Here is an 18,801-nt window from a genome sequence, read left to right on the forward strand (position 1 = left end):
CCCACTGCAACTACTGTTAGTGGGTGTTTTCCACACAAGGGGCCATAATAAGACCATTTCAACTGCAATCGAAAAAAACTGTCACACAAGGATGAACTTTATGCTTTATCACAAGTGTTTTCCAACACCATATTTAGTCTGACAATAGAGTTCATGAGTGAGAACTTAGTGGTTGGTTTGGTAAATGTATGTCTGGTTAATTTCTCCACCTCCAGCAAAAAGCAGTACCCAGTCACTTTTCTATGTTTTTCAATGGGAAGCATCAAAATAGGGGCCAGACTTGACATTAAAAAGCAACTTGACAGCAGCTGAAATGCTTGATTTACTGAACTCCACCTTGCTGCAATTATGTAAAAGTGTACTCAAGGTCACTGTGACATCACTGAAAATTTCAACCAGAGAGAGCAGTGAAATGCTGCTTTTCAACCTGGTGTTAAGCTACTCTTTTTGAAGAAAAACATGCACTGATGAATTGATTGATTGGTTGATTGTTTTTTCTAGCTATGTATTGATTGGCAGGGGTTGGTGTCAGTGATGAGGCGGACTCTAACCAGCCTGCTATTCTCCTTCTGTTTCAGGGGGGAAAGGCTGCCAGAGCCCCTTAAAATAAAAGGAGAAGGAAGAGCGGGACAGAGTCGCTCACACTGACACTGACAGCAGCAGACACTCTTAAACTGACCGAAGGACAAACAGGCAGACAAACTGACAGACAACAGACAGAGCTGTTTGCACACTGTGATGCTACAATTCAGCCCTGAAGTGCTGACGAGTTGCTCCACGAAGCTGCAGTGCTTTCAGTTTTTGCACAGCTATGATACTTAACACAGTTTTTCCTTTTTGTTACCAAAACCACAAGAATGTGGAATTAAATCTGAAATATCATTAAATGAGATGACAGTTTTACATGTTTGAATATGATCAGACAAGGAAGATGATTGTATCATACTGTGTACGTTGGTGTTTCCACAGTTTTCTCTCTGATTGAACATTTAATGTCTAAATCCAAACATAGTAACTTCAGGGACAGACTCGTCCCAACTCAGCTTAAGCAGTGAATAATTTGCCATTGGTGTTTCTTCATACTTCATACTGTCACAAGCTTTTAGTTATAGATCTGGAGTCTGGACTATCAATTGTTCAAGACAACTGTTTTTGCTTTTTTAAAGGCTTTTGTTGATTTTAAAGGCAGCTAACTCAGTTAAAGCATTACGCTGTGTGTTCATGAAAATAAAGACATGAATTGGAAAAGAAAAATGCTTTGCTGAGTGTTTTTGTTGTGTTGGCTGGTAAACCTGAAAGTGCTGGGAATCAATCAATCAATCAATCAATCAATCAATCAATTAATGAGTCTGTCAAATGATTATTAAAAGTCTAAACATGTAAATGGTACACTAAAGGTGTGTAATATAAACAGAGTGTTTGCATTGCATATGGTATTCTTAAAGTCATGTTTTCTACCATATTTTTTTACTTGAATGTTTGTATTATTGTTTTGTTGTTGTTTTAGATTTCCACAATTTTTAAGATGCAAAATGGATACCTTCATGATTTCTTTCATATAAACATGATATGAGCTCTACCAGTATAATATAAGTACCAATTTATTTTAGAATATGGACAAAAAACCAGCATTATCAGTTCTCTTTTATCACTGACATATAATTAGAATTGCTAATGATTGAGATACATGACACACACACATACACGCATACATGCATACATAATACTCAGTGCTGCTCTTCCTGCTATGTGGCCTGCAGTCAGCATCTCACAGAAGAATTCAGACCTGGTGCTGGAGGACGTGGAGCCAGAGGAGAAAACAGAGACTAAGAAGGCTGAAGAGAATCAGCAGCCATTGAAACTGCAGGTAACAATCAGGATAACAAGACAGTGACCAGCATTTTAAGGAAAGCCACAGAGGCTGTGTCTGTTATGTTTTGTTGTGATGAAATCATGAAGTAATTTCCCTTTGTTTAGAAAATAATAATTGTGTGATCTTGACGCAACAAGTTTTGTTTTTTCATGATCACAAAATATTTATTTTATGACACTGACAAAACCCCTCCTGATTATTGGATAAAAACACATGATTCTGGTGTCATGACAGAAAGCTATTTCTTCCATAGATCCCATTGGATCACTACTGGATGGATTCCAGAGAATTCTTTGGTGATACCCTGTCTTTTCATCAAGTCAAATTCCACTTTTATAACTAAGGACCAGATTTCCATAAGCGTCTTCTACTTTGACCTTAACACTAAGTAGTTTGCTAACATGCAAATGGTAGCATTTGCATGTTCCAATACTGTTAACAATGCTAACCAGAGAAGGTGCAACAGTACTTTGAAGGGAAGCATGTAGTACCAGAGCAGGCACCATGGCACTTCAAAGGGTACCATGGTAGTACCAGAGCAGGCACCATGATACTTTGAAAGGTACCATGGTATTGCCAGAGCATGGTACCCATGGCAGTGTCAGAGATGGCACCTTAGAACTTCAAAGGGTACTACAGTAGTACCGACGTAGGTACCAAAGCACCTCAAAGAGTACCATGGTTGTACTAGAACAAGTACCATGACATTTCAGAATTGTACCAAGGTAGTACCAGAACAGCCACTGAGGGACTTCAAAGGGTACCCTGGTAGTACCAGAGCAGCCCCTAAAGGACTTCAGAAGGTGCTATTGTAGTACTGGAGTAGGCATCATGGGACTTTGAAAGGGTTCTACACTAGTACCTTAGAAGGCACCAGGGTAAGTCCTATGGTAGGTAACATGGCACCTCAAAGGTTACCATGGGAGAACCAGGGCAGCAACCATGACACTCTGAAGGGTACAGTCATAGTATGGTAGGCCTTTGTAAATGGTTCTAGACCTGCTCTGTGTGAAAAGTGCCCTGAGATGACTTTTGTTGTGATTTGGCGCTATATAAATAAAATTGAATTGAATTGAAAAACAATGGCACTGAAGAGGATACCATCATGAGTGATGATGGCATAAATACTATGTCAGGTACTAAAATGATACTAGTGCGATGATAGTAGCAGGGTAGGATCAGTGGCAGTTTAGAAGGTACCAAGGAAGTACCAGAGTAGGCACTATGGAACTTCGGAAGGTACCATGTTAGGTACTTAAGAGGGTGTAATGGTAAGCACCATGGTAGGTAACAAGGCACTTCAGGAAGGTACCATGGTGATCATACCATAAGTGCTATAATACTTGAGAGGGGAAATTGGGCAAAAATAATAAAAACAATATGCTCCTTATGCTCTGTCTTTTAGCCTTGTTGGCAATATTTTCAGGATCACTTATACTCATTCTGACCTTTTGGTTGTATGATTTAAACATTTACATTTTAAACAAGACCAGGGTTATGGCTGTAATCAAAAGGATTGAAGAACAGTAACCCTCTTATTTTGGGTACATTACCTACAGGCTTGTGCACAAAAATGGGGTGCCTGGTAAGAGGTTAAGAAACTCACAGCGAGATCTGTCTCTGTGGTTGGTTGCAGGTAGAAGATGCAGGGGAGCAATGCACTCTGCAAATGGAGGGCATCAAGGATGAAGCTGGGGAGGCAGTTCCAGCTCACGTGGAGGAAAGGTACCAATAGTGAACTAAGGATAACAATATTGGTTGGTTGTTTTGTCTGTCCAACCCTTTCGTCCAGAGTGAGATGTCTCAGCAACTAGAGGCCTTTGTTATTGTGGAGTGTCATTTCTATTGTTTGGACTCCCTCTTTTGGGGTTACCTGAGCTTTTCCTCTTCAAACAGGCTGGACCAGGGGTGTCTGGAGGCAGCCCGCATCGCTGAGGAGATTGCCATGAAGGCAGCGGAGGAGGCAGTGCGACAGCTGGAGGTGGAGCATTCAGCCAAGATCGTCATAGAAACGCTGCCAGAGTCCACTGAACAGTAAGTCAGCACAAATACACAAATTCACACACATTCTGTCCAATGAAAACATTTAATTTCCAAACTGTCAGCTATTCAGGAGCTTACAAGAAGCATCCTTGTCAGTCACCTATTTCTTAATTTGCAGTGCAGTTTTTAAATGGTTTTCATCAGCCCAATGGTGGTTGATTGATGAAGAGCGGCTTCAGTTGGTTTAGAACTTAATGACTGGATTTGACGCAATGACTTATTAAAATGGAAAATTTGAATCAAAAGTCTGAATGCTAGAAGAGCATACTGCAGAAAATCTTCATTTTACCCAGTCAATTTAATCTATTAAGTCCAAAGACTATTTTTATGGGGACAATAATTAACATGAATTACAGTGCAAGTCAACTTTCTTAGTTATTTTAGTGTAGCTTTGAGACACTGACTCACCACATTAACTGAATTCATTTTGTTTGAAGAAAACTTTTAACGGCTGAATTTTTGCTTTTACAACACAAAAGCATTGCTGTGTATATACTGTAGATGCTACGAGTACATGCTGAGACTTCCCTCAGTAACTGTCTTGTTGTTTTCAACAGACTACCCAACATCCTGGAGGAGGAAAATGAGGATGACCCAGAGTAAGTCCATCTTCCTGAAACTAAAACCATCATCTTGCTGCTATTTCAAATACTGCTGCTATTTGAAGTTAACTGCTCCTAGCAGTCGCTAACCCAGCTTCTGTCTAGGCTGAAAATGACATCCAGCAGGACAGATACATCACTTGCTACTGACTGAGGCGCATGTGTTAGGCTTTACTAACATGCTTTAGATGTGGGTTTTACTTTCCTTTCGCATCCATCTGTATCTCTGTAGACTATTACTTTTAAGAGCAAGTTTCAGTCTGAACCTGACAGGAATGTCTTGATGTGATTTGGACAGCCGCTCCTCATCTCCACAACTGAAGGTCTAATGTAGTTTTCAGCCATCAGCAGCACTTTTTGAAGCCTTCTACAGTGAGCAGTTGTCAAACAAAAGTGGCACATGGTATGATTTTAGCATGGAAAACATGATTTCGTGTAACATTCTCTTCGGCTGTACTTGATCATGCACCTCTGTGCTTTGAGCGCCCTCCGCTGCAAAGATGAGCCTTTAGAGCCTCTTTTTTATACGACAGCTCTCACCTGAAGCTCTGCTGCTCTCTGCTTGAACCGGATACTACTGCTTGTAGCAACAAATTGCCTTTTCTGACACATGAGCAGAACTGTCTGACAAGGATTCTCCATCTTGTTTGTTCCTTACTGCACACCGTCCAGGTTGCAAAACCTGCAGGAGGAAAGTGAAGACAGCACAGACAATAGGAGCCCTGAGGAAAATAAAGTAGCAGAGGAAAATAACAAAAGCAATGTTGACGAAGAGAGAAAACCTGATCAGTAAGCTCTATCGTAATTAGACAAAGGCTTGCCGATGCAATGCAATGAAGGAATGCTCCCATACTTAGCATTATAGACCATTACAAATAGCAACAAATTGCCTTTTCTGACACATGAGCAGAACTGTCTGACAGGGGTTCTCCATCTTGTTTGTTCCTTACTGCACACCATCCAGGTTGCAAAACCTGCAGGAGGACAGTGAAGACAGCACAGACAATAGGAGCCCTGTGGAAAATAAAGTAGCAGAGGAAAATAACAAAAGCAATGTTGACGAAGAGAGAAAACCTGATCAGTAAGCTCTATCATAATTAGATAAACGCTTGCCCCTGCAATGAAATGAGGGAATGCTCCAATACTTAGCATTATAGACCATTACAAATACATTTACTCTTTATATTTCATGATACCTTCGCAGAGTTACTGTTAAGATGTGACTATATTTTGGTATAGGTGGCGCACTTCCCATACATAAGGTTTTACTGAGAGCTTGCGCTTTGGTGACATCAGATCCACAATGCTTTTTACTCTTTCTGGCAGTTAATAGAGAACTGAAGTCCTGTCCCTAATCCAGGTTTTGTATATCAGTGAATTTCCTCATAGCAGGTTTCCTTCAAACCGGACAGTCTCCATTCCTAAACTGTGTATTCTGTCCATGAAAATCACAAAGTGAAATGTGACCATTTCAATACCTTGGTGGAGCACTAGATGGGTTGTTTCAGTGACTCCTGAACTCCATACAGTACTTCCCCACCTCTCTTAGTCCATGAAGAAAATGCAGACTTGGTGGATGATACCTCCAGTATCCTTGCAAGCACTGATACTTTGTTCCACCACCAGGATGTAATTGGTTGGAGTCTCTTTTCTAGCTCCTTAAAATAAGCTTTTCTGATAGGACTGAGCATTCCAACTAAACATTCTGACTAAATTATTGTTATTTCTCTGTTGAGATAACAAGGTGTTCACATTTTATTGTCCAGTTCAGTTGTCCATTTATCATAGAATGTCTAATAACCCCAGTGCAGTATCATGTTTCAGCTTTAAAAACAAACAAGAAACAAGAAGCCCTCAATGAGAAAACTCATTAGGGAACAAAGGTTAGCCAGGAACCAGGGTGGGACTTTGGTTCTTACTAGTTTCTTTATGCCCGAACAGTTTACCGTCTGCTGCATGTCTGTTTCTGTGAAGCTTTGCCTCTTTCCTCCATGTGTCCTCGTCGCTGAATTTGACTGTTTTGTGTTGCTTTTTGCTCTTTCCCTCTGTGAATCAGGGCAGTCCATAAAAGGTAGGATGGAATTTTTAAAGTCGATGTAACTGGTTACTCACCAGACAGGATGTTGATAACCAGACAGGTTCTGAACTTTACTAGAAAATCTCTTGTGTTCGGACACCACTGTGGAAAAACATAATTTAACATGAAGTAGACATAGAAGGAGCAGCCTTGAGACAAACTAATTAAACCTAAAACCTGAACATTAGAGACAGATGACATGAAGTTTAAAAGTGTCCAGTGGTGGAATTTTGTATCTGCCTAAACAAGCATATAGATATGATGCAGACTGAGTTTTCATATCATTTAATCTTGTGCAAAATAGCAAATCTCCATCCTTCCACCACCATCTTCATATATTTGGTGACTTTGTATGCATTTGCACCTCTTCTAAATTTTGTAAACACACTTCAACAGTCAGTCCCTCGAGGAAATTGCAATTTTGCAATTGCAATAATTAACGCAAATTCAAGAAGTGCAATATTTGCGAGAGCTTCCAATTTTGCTAAATTACCACGTTTCCTCATGAAATGACCAAATCAACAGACCACTTGTGATTTGGACCAATTGTGGCATTTCATGATGTGGTAACTTACATCATTGCAGCGCGATGAATGAATTTTCTTATTTAATATAACTTTGAGCCCATGCTTCTCATGTTCCGAAAATTAATTTAAACAACTTAATTTCAGTGCTGAGTGCATTGACATTGAAATTAATGTCACCTGCCCTTCCTCACCAGGAGCCTGCTAGATGTCTGTTCTGCTGAAGGTGATGCAGATGCCACAACTCAAGCGGATAAATCCTCTTCCCCAACTGAATCTGAGCTGGCAGAGGATGCCACTCCTTCTTCAACAGAAGCAGAGCCAGCATCTGACAGGAGAGACCTGGAGAGTCCCGTCACCCAACAACCAGAGCCACAAGCTCCAGAAGCCCCTCCCACCACAGATCAGGTGACTGTCTTTACACAAAGAACTCAACAGACATTTAACATTTCTTTAAACTATGGCCTAGTGTGCTGATATATATCATCTTCATTATTGTTCTTAATTAATAGCTAACCCTAAGCCTTAATTAAATCCTCATAGCTGAAAGTAGTTCCTCTGTTTTCTGTCCCACAACTGCACTTCCCACCAAACAGACAATAAAAATGACAGCGTTTGTCCTAGTGTTGACTTTTTAAAGGCATATATCTGCAGCAGTGTCACCTTTTCAATTATGTTTATGCCAAATCTCCTGGTTTGTAAAACGAAGTGGAAACAAAAGCCAGAAGCTAAAACCAAAGCCTTGCACATTCATAAATGTTCACAGAAGCTGCAAGTTATGGGCCATTAAGTTCCTGAAGAGGAAAAAATGTGTAAAGGTTCAGAGAGGTTCCACAAGAGGAAATTCTTTTTGCAGCAAGGCAGTATAAAAACACAAAACCATAAAAACATAAACACAATAAAAACACACTAAGACAACAAGACATTAAAAGTGCCAGTACTGTACACGCAATTCAGACAATAAGGATGTATGTTAAAAGCAAAGAAAACTGCAACAAGAAGAATAAAGACAAGAAAACTAAAGTGCTGAGCTGTGTGAGGAATCAAGAGGCAGTTGGAGAACAGGTCTGGCTGTGGACATCATTTCATCTGAAGGAACACAAGCTCAATCTGCCACAACCTGAGTGTCAGATGTAAAGAATAGCTGGGTGTCATCAGCATAGCAGTGGTGGGGGAATCCATATAAGTGTATGGCTCTTAGAGAAAGAGGAGGAGGCCCAGAATTGAGTTTTGTGGGATCCCTATTGCCATGCCCCTAATGTTAAAAGACAAAAACAAAAAAATCAACTACAAGTATGATATTATATGAAATTTTCTTCCTCCTCCTTTAGGGCAATGAAGCAGCAGAAGAAGGTGGAAGTGGAGGTGAGAGTGACTCAGAACTGCTCATACTCAGAAGGAGCAAGATAAATCAGTGTTACTAAGTTTTAAAGTCATCATTTAACACTAAATAAAAATCTTTAAACTTGTTAGGCGAGTTTAGATTAGTTTCTTAATTAATTTCTTTTTCCTTCATTTCCTGGAATGGATTTTGTAATTACATAGTTATCGGTGCTAACAGAGTTTGCCCAGTTCTCATCTTGTCTCTGACTGTTTCTCCATCCAGTTCCCGACATTTGCGCTCCGATAATGAGCTTTCTGCTTCGAATCCCGTACGCTGCCGAGTGCCTGGAGAGCTGCAAGAAGCTGATGCATGATAATCACCTCACCCCCCCCAAACTGTCAATGCCTTCCCCGCCGCCGGAGCTCGCCCTGCTGACCCAGGAACTGTTGCAGCTCCCCGAGCAGGCGCGACAGTTCTGCATGAGCATCATCAGCCGCTTGGAACGCCTTAACTCCAACTCCCAGCATCCTCAGCAGCCTTAACCCCAACTCTCCTCCACCAGAGCCCCTAGAGAAACCTTATAGAGACATAATTTTGTTTAGATCAAAATCTTTGAAGTGCCGAACAAATCCTTGCATCCCACATCCTCCTCAACATCACTCCCATCATGCTCTGCAGAGCTGCCCTGCTTCACCATCAGCTGCCGACTAACCACACTTCAGGTGACCTTTGACACTCAGAGGAAGTGGATGTTTGTGCGATGCTAGGCTTGGCTCCTTTCCTGTGCAGCGTTTCCTTTGCTAAACAGACCAAATTCTGTTCTTTACAACTTGGTTTTTGTAGTTTTTAGTGGTATTTGTGGGAAGTTGTCACTTGTAGTCCAACAGTTTTTCTGGTTTGTTCCTCAGGGAGCCGCGCTCCTGAGCTGAGGGTAGAGGATGTGGATAAGGATGTGGGGCTGGGTAAAGGCCTGAACATCCCCGAAATTATCACAACTCAGGAACCTGAGTCCACCACTCTGACTGCCCCCAACATCCCACAGTTAAAGCTCAGGTACCAAACCCGATATGGGTGCTAAAAATGTCAAATTTCTTTCTCTTTGTAAGATTTCTTTAGCATTTGTTGCCTTTCTTTTAAAGTTGAAAGTACAGAGAGACAGAAAACATGGGTAGAGAAAGAAGTCGTTGCAGTTATGTTGTATTTGTCGCCCCACATACGTCAATGTTTCAAGCTGAAACATGATGGTTTGATGACACTTGGAGACACAATCCATGTTTCAGCATTTAGAAATTACATGGAAAAGCTTGAGAAAAATCAACATTTCATCATTAAAGGTCTGGTTTTACATGTCAAAGTCAGTTGACTCGTCATGTCCTCCTCTGCCCTCCGTTCAGACTGAAACAGCATTTTTCTGCATTGTAACCAACGGTGCAGCTGTCATGTCATTAACCTGCATTTTTGTTGATTTTGTTGGACAATGTTGTGAAGATAAAATAATGCTTCAGTCAGCTGGCTGTCTGTCCTCCTCACCAGATGTTGGCTGTGATGTAGTTTTGTTGTTTACAAACTGAGAAGAAGAAGGACAAAGACTAAGATTTAGCTGATTCTCTGTGGGCAGAGGTCTTTACAAAAATGATCTGGAAATATTAGTGTGCACATGAAAACAGTGTTTTATAGTTAAGACAGCATAGTGGAGACAGTCTGTAAGTGAGGGTATCTTGACATCTTTATATCTTCATGTTGTGGTTTTCATATATTAATTTCTTCAATATTTTTTCAATTACATCATCGTATATTTGGCTTCACATTAGTACTCTTCTACATGTTTTCATTTGTCATCATGTCTTTGTTTTTCACATTTTCACATTTTCCTCTTCAAGTCTTAGATTCTTTCGTTGTCATGTTTTTGTCCTTCTGTGTCTATGTGGATGTCATCATGTCCTCTTGTGTCCCTTTCAGTCCTGCAGATGATCTGTCTGTAAACGAGGACGATGATGAGCCAGCGAGGAGGTGAGATGAGTGAACACAGTCTGTCTGTCCCATCAGTTTCCTCTGTCCTCCACGTTTACCGTCCTGCTGCTGTTGTTGTTGTCCTGCAGGGTACGTCCTGCATCAGCAGCCAGTGTCGGCACCATAGCGGTCCAGGACCGCCTGAGCGAGCTGGTCAGAATGTTTAAAGGTCGAACAGAGCAGCGAAAAGACCGGCTGGTGGACCCGGACGAATCTGAGGAAGAAAGTCCCTCCGCCTGTAAGTCTTTTAGAATAAAACTAATAAATATAAAATTAATAATAGTATATTATCATGTAGCTTTTGTCTGATTTCTGCAGCTCCGAGCAAAGCTGCACCTGCCCCTCCTCCTCCTCCTCCTCCACCAGAAGAGAAGAAGGATGCCCCGGCTGAAGCAGAAGAAGTAGAAGAAGAGGAGAAGAGTTGGTTCCAGTTTGAACTTTTGGGACGTCCGGTGGAGCTTCCCAAACTTCCCAAACTTCCCACGATGCCCAAGTGGCTCCGAGCCATCTTGGAATACCGCTTCCCCTCCAGCATCGACCCTTTTACTGGTGAGCGCTGGGATGATGCTTTTATTTATCTCAACCAGACTTTTATTTGAGGCAGTCAACTTAACAATCAATAGGCATTTTTTAACCACTGAAGATCAGAGTACATTAATAATTAAAAAAAATAGATTAAGTAAACACCAAGTTACTGGAAATATAAATTAAATAATACAAAATAATGACTTCACTTCAAATAGCGGAGCTCCCATCTGTTGCTATTCAACGCCTGGTCGACAAAACCCAAAGAAAGTATTCAACACAGCAAACAGCTGCACAACTTCCAGCTTCATTATGGGATATAGACTAAACGTTGGACAAATCTAACAATTAAAACGTCTGACACGTTTCCTTCATCACAAGTGCTGCAGCCTTCAACAGTAAATAAACTGTAACATTATCGAATAAGCATGAAACACGTTCATCTTCTCACAACAGACTTCAGTCTGACTGGTTTTACATAAAATAATACACATACCTGATCTACATGGTGGAGTGATGTGTCGTTGAATGTAGTTAACATTAGTCCAGCAGCTGGAAACAGCTGCTCAGCTTGAACACACATCCAAAAATATTTGCTCCACCTTTATCAGAAAATCTTTCTACATTTACTGCCAGCGCTAAAAATACATTTATACTGAGAGCAGGGGCTTATACAGCTCAACACTTCAGATTTTGTTGGAAGCATGTATAATTAGTCCTGGTTGTCCTGACGTTAACTGAGCAGCTGCTTCTGTTGAAAATGCTAGTTTAGCATTAGCACAAGCCTCAAATTGCTAGCTAAACCAGACAGCAACCAGACAACGCGTTCAAGCATTCAAGCGTTCATCAAAATGACTGCAGTGAGCAGAAAGAGCCACACTGCAACATTTCTCTTCTTTGAACGGCAGGGAGGTGCGTTTGTTCTACAGTTTGTGCGGTCAGCAAACACACCTGTAACTCCATCTCGTTAAGACAGTTACACTGCACATCCCTCATCTTCTGCATTATTGGTTAATATATTTCTAATGGATTACATTATTAATCCCAATTAATAGATAATCAGTTGATTATTGGCGTCCTTATTGTTTAATGTTGAAGTGAAATTTGAATCCTCCTCAATTTTTGTGTAAGGACATATAAATCATAACATCTGACATAATTCTGGAAACAGTGTTTAAGCTTCAGGTCTCTGAGAGGGAAGATTCCTGATGCTACTGACTATGGGAGAGTCTTAACAGACCGCTACAACCTGCAATGCGAGGATTATGTGACCGAAAATTGTTAGTAGGCTAGTTTTTGGTATCCTTGCTAGCTTGTGCAATGGCATCTGTCTTACACAGAACTACTCTCCAGAGACTGAAAACGCGGTCGCGGTTATTAGTCTTTGGAGCCGTTTCTAAATGACCAAACTCCTCATGATGAAGGAACATGTCACCCAGTGCAGCAGTGTGACTCACTGATGTGTTTTTAATAGTTTCTGGACAACAACGGAGGAATAAGATATATCAGGCTTTGATACACACACAATACTTGTTAATAGATCAGTTCATTGTTGGTTTGGATCCAAACATGAGATTTGTTGACAATAAGAAGATCACCAGACATCACCAGGAGTTTTTCTTTTTCTAAATTGAGGCTTTAATAATAGAGGGTGTTGTATGTTGTGCCCTTTGAGGCTGTATACATAATTTGACCAGACATGTAACATGTTGAACTGAGTTGATGAGGACTTTCTGTCTCCGTCTCTGCAGATCTGATCTACGTCATCTGGCTGTTCTTCGTGGTGGCAGCGTGGAACTGGAACGTGTGGTTGATCCCAGTCCGCTGGGCGTTTCCCTACCAAACCCCCGAAAACATCCACCTTTGGCTGCTGGCCGACTACACCTGCGACTTCATCTACATCACTGACATCCTCGTCTTCCAGCCCAGACTGCAGTTCGTCCGTGGAGGAGACATTGTGGTCAGTGACATCACCAAAAATAAAAAATCTTTTTTTTTTTCAGCACAAACAGTTTCTTTAATCTGACTTTTTTATTTCAGTGTGATAAAAAGGACATGAAAGAACACTACATGACGACTGAGAGATTCAAGGTGAAAATAAAGCTGTAGCCTGATAATCAGACTGAATGTCATAAATATATTCATGTATAAAAAAGGAAGTCTTTATGTATATTTTAGCAGAAAAGCCTCTTATTGTTTTGCACTGTGCTGTTTACAGATGGACGTCATCAGTCTGTTTCCCATGGAGATATTTTATTATTTCACCGGAGTGAACTCTCTGCTGCGATTTCCTCGCCTGCTGAAGGTCAGGATGTGTTTCAGCTTCATGCAGACGTTCATGCCGCTGTAGTGTTGAAGATAATTGACTGACTCCTGTTTTTCTCTCTCAGTACATGGTTTTCTTTGAGTTCAATGACAGAATTGAAGCCGTGATGAAGAAAGCGTACATCTACAGGTGAGAGAAGTTTCATGGCTGCATGAAATCAACGTACTGTTTGAACTACAGCCTGTATATAAAGATGGAGGTAGTGAGGTGTGAAGTCACACGTATTGCAACAATAGTCCAACTTAATGTGAGTCCCGGAGCCGGAGAGAGCAGCAGGTGAGCCAACTGTCAATCACAGCTGTCAATCAATACCCACATGGCAGACATCAAAGCTACAAAGCTAAAGTCTTCAAATGTTATTAATGGAGCAATAATTTCAAAATGACCACCAGCACACTTATTAGAGGGCCTGAATTTAGAGATTGAGACCAGAATTACTTGTTGAATACAAAGATTAACTTTCCCTTTCCCTGTAAAGAGAGGAAACACGAGCAGTCAAGTCAACTATTGATGTGCACTAAGGTGGGAAGAATGAGGGGTGCAGTCAGAAGGATGCACATAAACATGGGTAACACTTAATAATACAGCCTGCGATGGAAGAAACAAGACTATAGGAACAAGGGAGTAACAGACAAGTCCCTCATTATTCCAAGATGTATACCCCTTTTTCTTCAAGCTTCCTACATAAAAAAATTACTGAAATGGTCAGTATCTCTGTCATCATTTTGGGAATATTTTATATATTTTTCCATAACCCCTCCCTCTGAGTTCAAGATATCAGGACTTTATTTTGGCAGTTTACATGTATAATTTTCAGCTGGTATCTGAGATCCTTAAGAGCTTTAAAAGTTTTTTTCTCTCACAATTTTATTGTATTGTTGGTTATTTTATTTGTTATTTTGAAAGTTTGGTCATTAAAAACAGACAGAGGGGCATTAATCACAGCAATGTAAAACTGTGTATCACCTTCAAAGCTATGTAGCTATAAAAAAAAGGAGAAGCATATAAATATTAAATGGCCCCAGAATTGATCCTTGAGGAACGCCACATCCATGTGAATATTTTAGCGCATGTGTCATTGTTTCATTAAATCTTTCGCCTGTGTTGATGTTGTTTTTGTTGTTGTTGTGTTTCAGAGTGATCCGAACCTCCACCTACCTGCTTTACTCTCTGCACATCAACGCCTGTCTGTTCTACTGGGGCTCCGACTACGAAGGACTGGGATCCACTAAGTGGGTCTACAACGGAAAAGGCAACGCGTAAGAAGCCGCCGTCACTGAAATCTGCCTGTGCTGCACACAACGTTGTTAATAATATGAAATACTGAGGGTTTAGGATTCTGAAATGTCTTTTAATGTCTATTAAAAATGATCCACTTTGAAGTTTTATAAGCAGGAGTGAGCTAGATGGAGGAAAGGAGAATATACAACAGTGACTTTAAAGCAGCTAGAATCGATATTTCCTACAACACCAATAAGCAAAAATACCAAACATTTTCTGGTTTCAGCTTCTCAAATGTGAAGATGTGTCAAACATGACAGTCAACTGAATATATTTTGTTTCTGAACCAACAAAACAAGACATTTGAGGGCATTTTTCACTAATATTGTAATTGAGAAAGTAATCGACATATTCATCAACGGTGATATCATTGTTAATAATTGCGGTGATAACATTTCAGCTTGTAATAATAATCAGTCTATAAACAGTTAATAAATGGTTTATAACACATTATACTGTAGTTATAAGCAGAGTGTCTATTAATGTAACAGCTATAACTCCTCCTGCATTTGCTGCTGTATAAACAGTGAATGACAATATAGTAAAACACAGCTGTAATGATATAAAATATGTCTTCATAGTTATAATAAATACTAAACACTTAAAATGCCCTTATATCTGCTTATAACTACATTAAAGTGTGTTATAAATCATTTATAAACTGTTTATATACATTATTAAAGATAAATACAGGGACTTAAAGTTAATTGTTACCAACATTAAAGTAAATTTTTTAAAAATTAGTGTAATTTTCCAGACCCACAAAAAATTTCATTTTTAGGTTGTTAAGAATTCATACTTTAAGTGTCAATTAACAGGTAAACATTCCCACTTTCTGCACATTGAAAATAGACTTTATATAAATGTCAGAAAATATGGAAATGTTACATAAATACACATACACAAATACATTTTAAGTTTTGGTTCTTCACGTTTTAGCTTTTTAACAAATATTTTTTGACATATGACAGAAAAGAAGAAAATTATCTGCATTACAGCTTTTCAGATATTAAACCTCTGATATTTATAATTTCTGATAAGTTATTGAAATTATTCCAGTTCTACATTTTAAAATGAAAAAAATAATGTTGTTGTCCAGTGAGAGTATTACTGTTTCAAAACTGTTAACAATTATTTAATCTTAAAACTGATTTTACTGAAAGATTCATATTGTTAAGATGTATAATTTATGAGAAAAATCCTTTTTAAATTGAAGATGATTGTTTTTTTCCTACAGTTACATCCGCTGTTACTACTTTGCTGTGAAGACGTTGATCACCATCGGAGGGCTTCCAGACCCGACCACCGTCTTTGAGATCTGCTTCCAGCTCATCAACTACTTCGTTGGCGTCTTTGCTTTCTCTATCATGATTGGTCAGGTCAGTTATCCATCGCACCGCTTCCACAGACAGATTTGGGGATTTGGGGGTTCTACCTGGCAGGAGAACCAGATCAGGGAGTGTATCTTTGATTGGTTCAGCTGGTCCTGACCCGATTCTGTCCCCTCTGATCTGGTGTCCCAGATGAGAGATGTGGTCGGAGCTGCGACAGCTGGTGAGAACTACTACCGAGCCTGCATGGACAGCACCGTCAAGTACATGAACTCCTACAACATCCCCCGAGAGGTCCAGAACCGCATCAAGACCTGGTACGACTACACCTGGCAGAGCCAAGGCATGCTGGGTAAGAAACTGGAGACAAACGTTTGGTTAAATATCTGAATCTGAGACAAAAGCTGTTAGAGAAAGATCAGTCCAGGTGGTCTATTCAAATTATTTCAGCTCCACAACGATTACCGACATTTTTGTATGATTCCACTCCGAGTGGGAAAGTGACCACATACACGACCTACTTCCACATTAGGATGAGACCCATGTTTATAATAAAGTGAAAAACAGTGTGAAGTGCAGATTCCCAGTAAATACACAGAACCAATGAGTGGTTCAAGTTCCAGTAGTTCAACTTCCCAGTAAAAACCAGTGGCGGGAGAAATACTCCTATCATTTTACTTAAGTAAAAGTATCAATACCACAGTGTAGAAATACTCTGTAAGAAGCAGAAGGAACGTAGTAGCATCCAAATATACTTAAAGTACCAAAAGTAGAAGTACTATTAGTATAGTATTTAGGATCATATATGAAATATTATTGTATTATAACTGTTGATGTATTAATGTGCGAGCATCACTTTAATGTTGCAGCTGGTAAAAGTGGAGCTGATACTCAAGTAAAGTACAAGTACCTCAAGATTGTACTTAGATACAGTACTTTAGTAAATGTACCACTGGTAAATACACAGAGTACAGGATCGTCCAAATTCCTTGCAGATGTACCAGTAAGGTTCCAGTTGAGTTCATTAATGTTTCCTCTACAGATGAACAGGAGCTGCTGGTGCAGCTTCCCACTAAGATGAGACTGGACATGGCTGTGGACGTCAACTATGCCATCGTCAGCAAAGTCGCCTTGTTTCAGGTCAGAACACAGAAAACACACAAATAAATAAATAAGAGTTTGATTCTAATTAACTTCTATTTTTACCCTTAAAGTCAATCAAAAGAAATTCTAAAATTTCTACAGCACATGTGGATCTTTTTATGGCCGTCTGTGAAGTTACATCACTGTTTTATTGTGTTTATGTAGTTTTAATGGTTGATAGTGTATAAATGTGTATATAGTGTAAATACAGTCAGATGTGTAGCTCTCTATAGAATGTACTACAGTGTATCTACTGGAACGAGTCTGTTTTTTGGTTGAATATAGATGTATTTCAGTGTGGTTCTGATCCGTATGAATACATGTTAGTGTTTGAACATAAACTGAAGAGTTTGGAAGTGAGGTTGTAGTCACTGAACGCTTTCTGTGACTTCACTTAAATTTGAGGTGAATGTGGGATAAATATATGTGTGTGTCTGTGTGTGTGTTTCAGGGTTGTGACAGACAGATGGTGTTCGACATGCTGACGAGACTCAAATCTGTTGTCTACCTGCCTGGAGACTTTGTCTGTAAAAAGGTGAATACACACCTGTCCTCAGTGTTAAACCTGTTAACCTGCTACTGAGAGCTGCAGCAGGCTTTGTTGACCTGGTGTGTGTGTGTGTGTGTGTGTGTGTGTGTGTGTGTGTGTGTGCGTGTGTTGCAGGGGGAGATCGGCAGGGAGATGTACATCATTAAACAGGGGGAGGTTCAGGTGGTGGGCGGTCCTGACCTGCAGACGGTGTTTGTCACCATCAGAGCTGGCTCTGTGTTCGGGGAGATCAGGTCAGAGCTGCTGCTTGTGATCCAATTAACCTGCTGAATAAATTGACCGAGGGATGACGTGGCTGTCTGTTTTTATTTAAACTACTGTTCAAATTAAATATGTGATCTTCGAAGAGACGTGACATCAAACCATCTGAGAATTAAATGCAGCTTCCTTAAACCACAGTCGTAGTGATGAACCTACAGAGAATTATCAGTGACTCTGCAGCTCCTCTCGGCTTTACGGAGCTTTATAGTGAGTTTCAGCTCATTGTTTATCTGTCCGGCTGCAACTTTACTCTTCTGGTTCACTCTCAGTGCTCTCATAGCGTCGTTTTCAGAGAAAAAGCTGTAAAAAACAGCTGTACACTACCTGCTCAGCACCAAACAGACACAGTTAGCTGTAGACTAGCTGGTGAACATAGTGGAGCATTTAGTAGCTAAAGAGTCAGATACTTCCCTCAGGAGTTGGTAGAGAGTAAAAACAGCTAAAAGAGAGTGAATATTGGACTTACATTCACCAGGTGGACAGAAACACGACTCCACATGAATGATAATGTTGCTCTGTAACTGCTGGATGTGGAAATAAGCAACTGTTTGCTAACAAGTTCAACATATCAACTAAAAGATGATGATATGTCATTAGCCAGGTTTCCATCCAAATATAGCGCAAATTTTAACAGAATTTCCCCAAAATCTGCATGTTATTTCATTATTAACATTGAAATGTGCATTTTTGTCTTTTTCTCTGATTGGTCAGTTTGCTGGCAGGAGGCGGAGGAAACCGTCGCACAGCCAATGTGAAGGCACACGGATTCGCCAACCTCTTCATCCTGGATAAGAAGGACCTGGCGGAGATCCTGGTCCACTACCCAGAGTCCCAGAAACTCCTCCGCAAGAAGGCCAAGTAAGAGTCCACAACCCCAAACTGCTTCATGAAGCTGAGGAGGGCATCAGCCTACTTCTGTAAACTGAGTGTA

The 18,801-nt window shown here is 40.2% G+C and overlaps 2 protein-coding genes across 3 annotated transcripts in view; one reads left to right on the forward strand and one right to left on the reverse strand.

Annotated features, from left to right (window-relative positions):
• The window catches only part of LOC122986896 (NLR family CARD domain-containing protein 3-like), a 1,497,050-nt gene that overhangs the window by 691,734 nt on the left and 786,515 nt on the right, over positions 1–18,801 (reverse strand). The gene's annotated exons all lie outside the window — the stretch shown is intronic.
• The window catches only part of cngb1a (cyclic nucleotide gated channel subunit beta 1a), a 36,900-nt gene that overhangs the window by 12,172 nt on the left and 5,927 nt on the right, over positions 1–18,801 (forward strand). For both annotated transcript variants that reach the window (XM_044358261.1, XM_044358255.1), the window contains exons 16-36: positions 1,761–1,867; positions 3,510–3,598; positions 3,770–3,907; positions 4,474–4,515; positions 7,317–7,527; positions 8,451–8,484; positions 9,352–9,496; positions 10,403–10,453; positions 10,543–10,691; positions 10,772–11,002; positions 12,730–12,938; positions 13,019–13,069; positions 13,197–13,283; positions 13,369–13,433; positions 14,441–14,563; positions 15,823–15,964; positions 16,109–16,268; positions 16,959–17,056; positions 17,511–17,594; positions 17,724–17,842; positions 18,582–18,728. In XM_044358261.1, coding sequence (XP_044214196.1) covers positions 1,761–1,867; positions 3,510–3,598; positions 3,770–3,907; positions 4,474–4,515; positions 7,317–7,527; positions 8,451–8,484; positions 9,352–9,496; positions 10,403–10,453; positions 10,543–10,691; positions 10,772–11,002; positions 12,730–12,938; positions 13,019–13,069; positions 13,197–13,283; positions 13,369–13,433; positions 14,441–14,563; positions 15,823–15,964; positions 16,109–16,268; positions 16,959–17,056; positions 17,511–17,594; positions 17,724–17,842; positions 18,582–18,728 — 2,482 coding nt within the window. The remainder of the gene's footprint in view (positions 1–1,760; positions 1,868–3,509; positions 3,599–3,769; positions 3,908–4,473; positions 4,516–7,316; positions 7,528–8,450; positions 8,485–9,351; positions 9,497–10,402; positions 10,454–10,542; positions 10,692–10,771; positions 11,003–12,729; positions 12,939–13,018; positions 13,070–13,196; positions 13,284–13,368; positions 13,434–14,440; positions 14,564–15,822; positions 15,965–16,108; positions 16,269–16,958; positions 17,057–17,510; positions 17,595–17,723; positions 17,843–18,581; positions 18,729–18,801) is intronic.

Source organism: Thunnus albacares, chromosome 1 (genome assembly GCF_914725855.1).
Source record: "Thunnus albacares chromosome 1, fThuAlb1.1, whole genome shotgun sequence".
NCBI classification, from domain to species: domain Eukaryota; kingdom Metazoa; phylum Chordata; class Actinopteri; order Scombriformes; family Scombridae; genus Thunnus; species Thunnus albacares.